Source organism: Leptidea sinapis, chromosome 35 (genome assembly GCF_905404315.1).
Source record: "Leptidea sinapis chromosome 35, ilLepSina1.1, whole genome shotgun sequence".
In the NCBI taxonomy this organism is placed as follows: domain Eukaryota; kingdom Metazoa; phylum Arthropoda; class Insecta; order Lepidoptera; family Pieridae; genus Leptidea; species Leptidea sinapis.
This window is the reverse complement of record NC_066299.1, coordinates 5,431,053-5,441,753: the sequence shown is the minus strand read 5'-3', so window position 1 is coordinate 5,441,753 and position 10,701 is coordinate 5,431,053. Positions and strand designations below refer to the sequence as shown.

Genomic DNA, 10,701 nt, shown 5'->3' with positions numbered 1-10,701 from the left:
GTTTCCTTCCAGCATAAGTTCTCTGCCACCTGATCAAACCATTTTTTCAGGCTTGGCTGCTTTTTCACCTCTTGGTTTGTCTCTGTATTTTTTCCAGTGATAATGGGCTTCTCTAATTTGTCCTCTGGTTTCATGTGATACGCTCGTGCTATAAAATATTTCTTCAGACATGTGGCGCACATCGGTTGTTCAGGTCCTTCATTTTCAGACTCTCTGGTCTTGGGAGCTGTCCACAGGATGTGCATCTGTTACCTTCAGGGTCCACAATTCTATGTCATACAATAAAATCGGAAAAACTTGTCTCTGAACCACGTATGTTTTTTTGTCTTCTTGGGAGTTCCGTGTTTCTTTCTGTCATGTCTATACATCGTCTTATTTCAAACTCAATGTCGAAAGTAATCAGTTTAGGTCTTCCTTGGAGCCCGTCAGCTCTGTCTACGTCCACGATAAACTTTAAAGACAAAACACACATATTAGAAAGCTTGTTTTTCAGTAGGAGGCGTGGAAGTCCGTAACGCTGAACGCTCCTTATAAACCTTTTCTTTTTATACTGTACACATGACCTAGTCCTTTTCACTCCTTCAACCTCAACCTTTTACAACACTTCCACTTTTATTTTACAATACTAACGTTAGCGTCGTACTAACTACTTATTTCACCGTAAGACTTACCTAAATTCAGCGGGCTAGTAACACCAGATCTAGGTGGGACACACAGTTCCAATCTAAAGCTTTTCAGTTCATCACATGTCGGCATATCCTGCCTGCAGGGATTTTCTCTTAAATTGCTGGCCACCAAACAGCCCAATTTGAGTAATGCCTACAAGAAAATATATTTTATTTTAGAATCTTGTAGGTATTCCTGGACAATTGAGCGAAACATTTTCGAGCGATTGTTTTATTCTCGTTGCTAACTACTTAATTTCTGCTAGTGCTGGGGCATTTTAGTAGAGAAAAGTAGATTCAGCACTAATTTATGAAGCAAATGTGGATACTTTCAAGTGTTGATAAAGATCGAATGAAGTGTACCTTTTTGATCATATCTGGGCTCAAGTTAAATAGCAGCTAACTCCAAAGTACTTACCGAGATTTTTCAAACAAACAAAAGAGCATTACTTTGTTAACCAAGTATAGGAAGTTGTGCAATTTGTTCTGCATAAAACGAAGCCAAGGGCTTAGAAACACCCGAGTAGTGTAAGCATTTTACTTTACCCTGAGTGCTATAATGCTACGAGGACAGTAAAAAAATAATTAGCAAACAAATCGCAAATATCGATTTTGAATATTGGAAAGAGTCACTTGATGCTTAATTTTACAGCCATTTTAAAAAAATATAACAAGGAATGTACAGCGTAGCAAAAGCCCATATTATAAGGACATATTTTTGAATTTAATTAGGTTTCCATGCAAAATAAAATCGAATCAAATTGTAATGAATCACTGCTTAAAGGGTCAGATTACCATGTAGACTAAATTAACGCGGGGGAGTCGCGGACGCTTGTATAAATATACGAGTAATTATTATACCGAGCGTGCCGGTAAAGGCAATGTTGGCCGGACATAAACCGGTGGACATGCCAGTAGAACTCCTAAAGGGACATACATCTTTAGCACATTGTATGGCATCGGTGCTTGCACCATATCTGAAACAAAATTTCCGTCATACAGTTCTTCCTCTAGTAAACAAATGTACTGGCTTACAAGAGTGGCTTGACCCTCGAATAGGATTTTCCCATACTGTTCCCGTTAGTAAAATGCTTCGTAAAAACTTACATAATAAATTGCTAAATATTTGATAGATTGCGAATATTTAATTAAATTTACCAGGATATAGCCTCGAAGCGTAATTGTGCGATGAGGAAAAAAGTGGCTTCAATTTACTGTAAAAATCCTCCACCATATGCCAAATCTTTAATATCGGCCCGTGTCTCTGACCCTCAATATAAAATAATGCCTTGTCTCCTGTGTCCACAACGAAACCAGTCAATAGGCAATCTCTATTCATATTCAATACTACTTCATTATTAATTTCAGTTATTTTTCGAAGCAATGCCGAAACCGTATCCGTGTCGTCAACAAGGCAGTATAATCGGGAGAAACTGGGAATTAATTCTTTTGGCTTACATCCAACAAACCCCATTGTAACTTCCAGCGTCATTTGAGCTCGTAAAATGATAGACGGTTGGACAATTACGTTAGCTTTTATTGGTGTGCGTATTGCGTTTATATCGTTTGTGCAAATGCGTTCTCGGCCTAAGCTACAAACTGTGTTTTCTGGTGGATATAAGGGAAAATCTCCGCGTACTAGGCCATTCAAGCCCTTTGCAAGCGAGCTTGCATCGATTTTCGTAACAGCAATAGGAAAATCGAATAATTCTTCTTTATTGACTGGTATTGCGGTTGATATGGAAAAATCAATTTTTTCTTGTCCAAATAGTTTCCAATTTCTGACCTTTGATGTTTCAGAATGAATGCCCCTAATCTGTATTGAAAAAAATATCTTATTATAATTCATTAAACAAATGGATGCTTTGAGTGCTAGTTTGCGTTCCGTATAGTCCAAGCAAATTAAAAAGAGTCAGGCTGGTATTGTTTGCAAATAAGATTCCATTCCTGTTCTAACTCGTGGAGTTATAAAGTGAGGTACATAAAAAGCAATGGATACTTCCATATATCCGTCCATTCCAGGACATGCCACTGCATGTCGTTATTTTACTAAGAGAACATCACATACTCATACATTTACCTAATATTTAAGGTATAGTACCCACAAAATAATTCTTGCGTTATGATAGGTATCAAGCACAGCCACTTATAAGACAATACTACAAATTGATACACTTACATCAAATATGACCTAAAATCTGTTACGCTAATACCATAGTCTTAAATATATTATCACAAACTTTTGTCAGTTACCATATGTCATATAAAGCCTTTATTTCTTGCCATTATTCTTTAAAATGTATGTCTATAGACTTCTATTTTCTATTATTATCTGCATTTAGATCTTCAAATCCAAAAATCAATAAATTTGTAAACAACGTTCTATAACGCTTGGATCAATCACAAGTAGAGTGTACCAGTTTGTGAAACTTTAACTCGTTAACTAGACTTAATTACCTTCAAAATTTATTACCAAAGCCAAATACATAATATAATAATAATAATAATATTGACACACTTTTACACAAATTATCTTGCCCCAAACTAGGCATAGCCTGTGCTATGGGTACAAGACAACGATATATTTAATACAATAAACATACTTAAACTTACATAAATACAAATAAAAAATGATGATGAATTACACCTACCGGGATTCGAACCCGGGACCCCGAGCATTATAGTCAGGGTCACTAACCATTCGGCTATTCGGTCGTCGAAGTGGTACTCTATTACATGGAAATTGAAATCAAAATTAGGTACATCCCATCGCGGTTAAGTTGAAAATCAGCTCCTTTTTGAAATCAACTTGTTTTTTCTACTCGTTCTTATTTAATTTAAAAAATCTATAATAATAAAAAAAAAACTATAATAATTTACCTGTTCCTCTTAGAAAGCAGTGACAAAATTACCTCAATTTCAAATAAGCTATCCAAAAACCCCGCAGTAAGTAAGGCAGCTTCTTTTGGCTCCAGTGGAATTGCGTAATGGTCATCAAACTGGACTTTGCTCGTGTTTTTAATTGGTTGACTATCGGTTCTGTGCTCCTCTTCCTCAAGTTTCCAACGAGCGTATATTTGCGATACACTTAAAACAGAAAGATCTGTCAGAAAAAGACAGAAACGTAGGTACGTTATTCGAATGGATAGGTATCCATTCGAATAATTAATATAATTTGCTTGTATCAAATAGAAAATTGTTTCAGGTACTTTTATGAGACGCGCCGTCGATAAAGATTCGAGGACTCACAAATGAAACGAACTTTTAAACATTGGCGTTTAATTTTTTATTCAAAGGGTGCTTGGTTACTTCATCAGAAATTTTTTGTGAAGTACCTAATCTCAGACTGGTATTCCAAAAAAAAGACTATGAGAAAGATACCTATTTTACTTCTCATTGAGTCTTTGAGCCTAACTCATAAATAATAAGGCTAAATACACACTATTCGTGCCAAGCATAGGGATAATATAGGAGCTACGCTTGTGTACAGGATACATAATAGTCACATAAAGGGTGCCTGGGTTGGTGACAAACAAATCACTTCCGTGCCGTCTTTTGATGAGAACAATTATGTCAAATGTCTCTCTAAATAAAGTAATGTTGATTGAAAAGTCAGTGCTTAAAATTAATACAATAATTCAAGATATTCAATTTGAATTTTGGAAACTTGAAAAGTTCAGGACTTCGATATGGAGAATTCGAACTTTTGGATAAAGAATTACAAAGTTATGACGATGAGTTTCATTGAAATTATCTACATTTTGAGCAGGATACATTTTGATATAAAACTTAAAAAGCTAGAAGACAAGTTATAAAAGAAGGACACCGCATTTAGATATTCTATTTACTACACCTGAAGAACGACTTTTTATAACATTAAGGAAAAATTCAAATTTAAAAAATAAACCTTAAGGGCTGTTTCACAATGTTCAAGTAAAGTTACGAATAGGTTACTTGCTACTTATCTATCGTATAAGGACATCATTTGCGTTTCAAAGTATAAAATAAAGTGTTATCTAGCAGGTAACGATCATATATATATATATATATATTATATAGGATGGATCTAGTAGCAAACATCATAGTTATCTGCCGCGTACTGCCTGGCAGAGTGACAAGCATTTGACAAAATAATGTCAATTAATATTATGGCAGGAGAGCCCAAAAGCTAAATAGAGGTTTACTCGAGAGTCGTGGGCACCTATGGGATTGTTGTATAGATTAGATGCTAAAAAGAAAAAAAGTTTAAATCACGTGTACCCCACCCTGTCACTGGTGGGAGGAGTCTGTAAAGCGCTTCAGATATTATATGCGCCCCACGTGTTTCTAATAATGGTATAATATTAATTTATTTTTTTGCATGGTGGGAGTGGCCATACGAAGGGGTAGAAAATAGAAAAAATCTTATATAGCGCGTCATTTAGATGAGATATTAAGTGAACCCTATTGTATCATATTCAAAAGACTGACTATTTGGACGTTACCAAAAGCTATGAACAGTTTCTGAAAATGCAAAAGAAATATAGTGGTCATGAAATACTCAACACGTCATACTATTATACAGATGGTTCATCTTAATGTCCTTGTCGTCCTGATCCATAGCCTGGCAACTATGTAGAGGAATTCCCATAACCTGACGGTTTGAAATTTTTGTGACTTTCCAATTTCCTTATGCAACGCTCAAATTGTTTGATTATTGAAATTCACACATTACTGCATATAATTATCTTATCTCAATCAGACGCGCTCGAGTTGTTCTAACCAATAATTTTTTTTACAGGGCTCAGATGTGTTGGGAGCATTTCACAAGGTGCACGTTTGTCCCTCTTATGTTATTCTGGACGCACTAGAATTAATCTGACAATCGTCGCTTGGACTCCTCTACAATATATTTTAATGTTTGGCACATGGTTTGTTTATGATATAACTTATGGACAATATAATGAAGGGCTCATAACAAAAGTTATATATTAGTTGCCATTCTCAAATTTCGTTCATTCCGAATTAAAATTATGTGATGATTGATTTTATTGTGACAAAAAATTGTGGTAGAAGTGCTATTTAGAAATATACTTAAGCAGAAAGTTGCAAAATATGAAATAAAATTGTCACTAAAAGCCATTGAGCTTGTGTTACGAATTTCGTATAAGAAACAGTTTTTTTTTAATATTTTCATGTCGAGAAACGAACTATTTAGTGCGAGGTTGCGAAACCTATCTGCCAGATAAGTTATCTAGTAACTAAATATAGCGGTGAATTGATTGTGAAACGCAATCTGTGTTATCTGGAACTTTTATGTAGCCATTAATTTATCTAGCCTATGATCTATCTATGAAATCTGCTACTTAACTTGGACATTGTGAAAAAACCCCAAATATAATAATTATATTCATTTTTATTAATAAAAATTACGTGTAGCATGTAACACTAAAGAGAACTAAATTGTGTGCAATAATTTCTTCGAACATCTCATTACTTTCCGTAGTTAGTAACATAATTGTATCTTCTATACCATATCATAATTAAAGTTTCTTTCTAAGAGGTATTTGTTCAAGACGTATGGTTTTTACCATAACTAACATTTCTCTCGGTATTGACAAAAAAAGGAAATCATTAACCTGCTCCTGTAGGGTGTCACTGTCAAATAATTTATTATTTTTTCTCAATTATAACATTTTATTTAAATTTTCATTCTATCTCAGTGATTACTATGATGTTTTTTGTGTCAGCTCGCTTCTACTTGATAATCTCATGCTAGATGCAGTATCTTCCAAATTAATTGTGGTTATTGAATGACAAGACGGCTGGTAGCTTTTACAGAATTCTGACTGTAAAAAATTTTATAGTAACGCTAAAATTGATCTTTCTTTGACAGTTATCGGCAGCCCTCTCATCCATAGGTAGATAACCATATCTATTAGTTAAAATGTAGGAATGGTTGGTATTTAAAGAAACAGTTTTCAAATACATCGCGTAGTAAATTTTACTGAGCGTACCAAAAACTATCCGTTTCTCATTTATAGGAACCGGGCATTAGTAACGGGTGTTAAATCTTTCAAATTAATAATAATAATAATAGGAATAACATAGAACAATTTTATATACCCTGCCTTCTTGAAATCTTCGATAGGAATGTCATTCAGATGTTCAATATTTACAAATACTATGGGTGTATCGTCGACAGCCGGTAGATTGCTTGAACTTAGTAAGATAATGACTTCCCCTAATTCTGTGGGGCGTTCTCCAACTGTTTCAAATTTCGTTATTCTGCCAACACCTGCAAAAATTAATGAAAATCGACCGCTCTTTAGCCGTTTCGTGATTGTCACACAAACTATACTTGTGTAAATTATCTGTTAATACGGCTCTACTCACGTTTTTGTCGATGTCGGTACCGACGAGTTTAGAACCTACCACACTCACCCTGATGAAGCACCTCCGAATGGTCCGAAACTAGTCGGTACCGACACCGACAAAAATGTGAGTAGAGCCGTAATAACAGATAATTTTATAGTGACTCACGAAAGTTTTAGTAATATAAGTTTAACCTAAGTTTTACCAAGACGTAGATTTAATAGAATCAGAGTCCTGATTTTGTAAGTTTTGATACGCCCATAAAAATACTGGTACAGTATTATATAAAGGTGCATTCAGATGGCTGAACCATAACATGGCTCAAAATCTTCAATTTCGGTACTTAGTAATAACCGTAGTAATTGACCGTAAGTTATACAAATATCAATACTCATAATCCAAAAAAAATTCGTGGCATATACCTAGGCCTATTATTTTAACACTTCGCAGGGAAACCTATAGGTCACATCTCATTAAGCTGAATATATATGCCGAGTAACTAAGTCTCAAACCGCACGTAAAAGATTATCAATATTACAAAATTCTTGGGTTGTGAAGTGTTCAATCTGTTTAGCGCCTCGGTACAATAATATTGATGGCAAAGTGTGGGTACATTTTCTTTGATTGTTTAATTATTTTTTTTATAATATTTTAAAGACGTACGTATATCATATATAAAGATAACTTCGTAAAATAAATTGAGAGCAAAAAAATACTAAATAGAACCGAATAATGTAGTGTACAAATCCATAAAAAAAAACTCTCCCCTTGTACTCTCTAAAACCCAACTAATATGAAACCAAATTTTTCAATATATGTATGTATATAATAGGCTCTGTTTTCATCTTTATTCTACAATCAATCTAACGTCCAAACTTTTTCGCATGGGTATGTGATTCTGCGAAAAATCCGCCGGTCATGGGAAATTAATTGAACCGAAAACTTACCCACCTAATTAATAACACTCTAATATGGGATCTATTGAGGGCAGCTAAACATTGTGGACGATCAAAAAGTGTCCTAGAATCTGTAACAACACTGCTCATACAAATATAACTTAATATCCCATCTTCTATAAATAATTTTACAATCTACTAAAGTGCTGTGTAAAAAATATTTTGTGTTTTTTATTTAAATTGGAGTGGTTAGTGTCCTTATAGGCTATTACGCTTCCAAATTAATGTGCTTGAAAATAATTAAAACAATTTTATTCAAACGCATCAAGCTACCTTGGGTTATAAAAACATTTCGCTACCAAAAGGATTTTGAGATTATTTTCATTTTCGTCATTCATACTGACATAATACACAGAACAGTAATAAAATTCAGTTATATACTATTATGTACCTACTATGTAGTAGTAGTACACTGTATAGTAAGTATACTGTAGTAGATGGTAGTAGCACATACACTGAACAATGCAACAATGCAGAATTTTTCAGTATAACTTTCTGAGGCTAACCAGAAAAAATCGAAATTAAAATAACACATTAAGATTTTTATAGTATCTAAGATTTTAAGAAAACTGTAAATAAAAGACCGAATGGATGATGAAAATGAAATAATTAAAAAGTTGTCCAATTATTTACTAATCAACTTTCCCTTTTATATCCTAAATGTTAATGAAATGTTTAAAAAAAATGTTAATAAAGAATTAGAAGATACCTCTAGGTGATTTACAAGTATCAATTGAATTGAACCGCACCGAACAAATTTGGTCATCTTTAAGTGTTTTAATATTAATTAAACCTCAAAAGACAAAGAGTCTCCAAAGCCAATCATCTTATTTTCCTTTTATTAAAACTCCTTATGAATTTCAATCTCGAAAATTTAACTGGTACTCATAAAACTTATCATTCCCACAAGAGACTTATTGACCGAAAAAAGCTTGGGCTTGGAAGAAAAATTATTATGAAGGTTTTAATAACACTATGCAAATTTATTTTGCCCCAAGTGCCAGGGCGGGGAAAGTGAATTAATAATGGTTTTTTTTATCAAGCCGTATTCAAAATTATTAAAAATGCCAACCTTGTCGAATTTAATATCAATTATTAGGAGGTCCTTATTTATGAAGCTGACGTTATTGAATATTGCTTCTTTGTAGATTCGGCTGACATTTTATTATAAATTGGAATATTTAATTTTTATTAAAAATATCTTAAGACTCTGATTAATCATTATTTTAGTTTTTTAACGGTTTAAAATTGCTTCATAGTTTTATACTATGTTTCATACGATGATTGTAGGTAAAAAGTAAGTTATTATCTGTTTCTTTTATATACTTATTCGAATGATTATACATGATTGGCCAGTAGGCATTTGAAATTACACAAAACCTGCAAGTATTGTGTTTCCCGTCAGCTTCATTTCGAATTTGCCCTTTGGCAAGTCAGCTTTCTTCTTATCCTTTGCAATCATGGATTGTCGTCCGTTTCTCGTTACTTTGACTTGAACTTCTGGCTCTGGGTCATTATCATCCGGGACAATCTTATTCAGGATAAGATCTTGAACATTATAAATTATTGCTGCTTGGTGACGTGCATCTATAATGTAAAAAACTGTTAAAAAATTACTGCTTATACCTGAGAATAAATCAAGAATATGCTAAATTTTGACTGTATCACTGACAATACTGTCAGTACAATGATAATTCTGATGTTTTCCGAATGTCGAGCAGCCTTGCAAATAAACGTGGGAAACGTTATACGTCCGAATAAACCAATTATAAGTATAATATTTGTAAACATTTTGAATTTTCTAGATTTTTTTTTATGGAATAGGAGGACAAACGAGCGTACCTGGTGTTAAGTGATCACCGCCGCCCACATTCTCTTGCAACACCAGAGGAATCACAAGAGCGTTGCCGGCCTTTAAGGAAGGTGTACGCGCTTTTTTTTAAGGGACCCACGTCGTATCGTCCCGGAAACACCGCACAAAGATGCTCATTCCACAGCTTGTACATAAACCGTTCTAAATAAATAATAATCACTCATTAACCTGTTACTACAGAAGGTGTATCAAATTGCCCATCCAAATGTGAAATCGGAATGTGTTTCATGACTGGTTTCCAAATTAATTCTTCAATAAACGTTTTCAATTCTTTTTCACCTTCAGACACACCAGCAAAATATCTTTGTTCACCGAAACCTAGTGGAGGAAGATATATCTCTATATTTTTGTCGTTTTTGGCACTGAAATTTATTTGAAAATATTAATCGTTCATAAAAATAATATATCCTATTGTTGAATAGTAAATGAGCTGCTAGGCTAAGTTGTAATAAGATTTAAAAGAGGGCTGGGAGTTTCTTATCAGTTCTTCTTCCCAAGTCAAAGCCCCTTTACGAACTGTTTTATCTTCATGACGTTTACTAAGACGTCTTGTTGCAACATGAAATTATTGTCACTCCGAATGGTAAATAAATATTATTTTTTTTATGGAAAAGGAGCACAAATGAGCGTACGTGTCACCTAATATTAAGTGATCACCGCCGCCCACAATCTCTTGCAAAACCAGAGCCTTACCGGAAGGTGTACGCGCTTTTTTTGAAGTACTCGCATTGTTGTCCCGGAAACACCGCACAAATATATTTCTATTTCTCAAAATCCTAATTTTGTCACCCAATTTGGGCAGTAATTGCAAGCAAATTACGTTTTTCTTTGTTAATTCCTGTCTTCTTTTCTC

General features: G+C 34.0%; 1 protein-coding gene across 1 annotated transcript; it reads right to left on the bottom strand.

Annotated features, from left to right (window-relative positions):
- Window positions 1–671: 671 nt before the first annotated feature.
- LOC126975347 (uncharacterized) lies at window positions 672–10,191 on the bottom strand. The gene is made up of 6 exons (XM_050823196.1): window positions 10,017–10,191; window positions 9,356–9,562; window positions 6,771–6,942; window positions 3,578–3,752; window positions 1,824–2,481; window positions 672–819 (listed from the first exon to the last, which is right to left on the bottom strand). Exons 1-6 carry the CDS (start codon window positions 10,075–10,077, stop codon window positions 743–745), a joined length of 1,350 nt encoding a protein of 449 aa, XP_050679153.1. The 5' UTR covers window positions 10,078–10,191; the 3' UTR covers window positions 672–742.
- Window positions 10,192–10,701: the final 510 nt, after the last annotated feature.

What these genes read in the sequence shown, in the direction of transcription:
- LOC126975347 (XM_050823196.1), bottom strand. Translation starts at nt 10,077, where the DNA reads ATGAAACACATTCCGATTTCACATTTGGATGGGCAATTTGATACACCT. An exon ending in GGGAAACACAATACTTGCAG is followed by an intron (nt 6,943 to 9,355) that starts GTTTTGTGTAAT and finishes TAATTTTTGCAG; the next exon opens with GTGTTGGCAGAATAACGAAA. An exon ending in GAAGATTTCAAGAAGGCAGG is followed by an intron (nt 3,753 to 6,770) that starts GTATATAAAATT and finishes TTCTGTTTTAAG; the next exon opens with TGTATCGCAAATATACGCTC.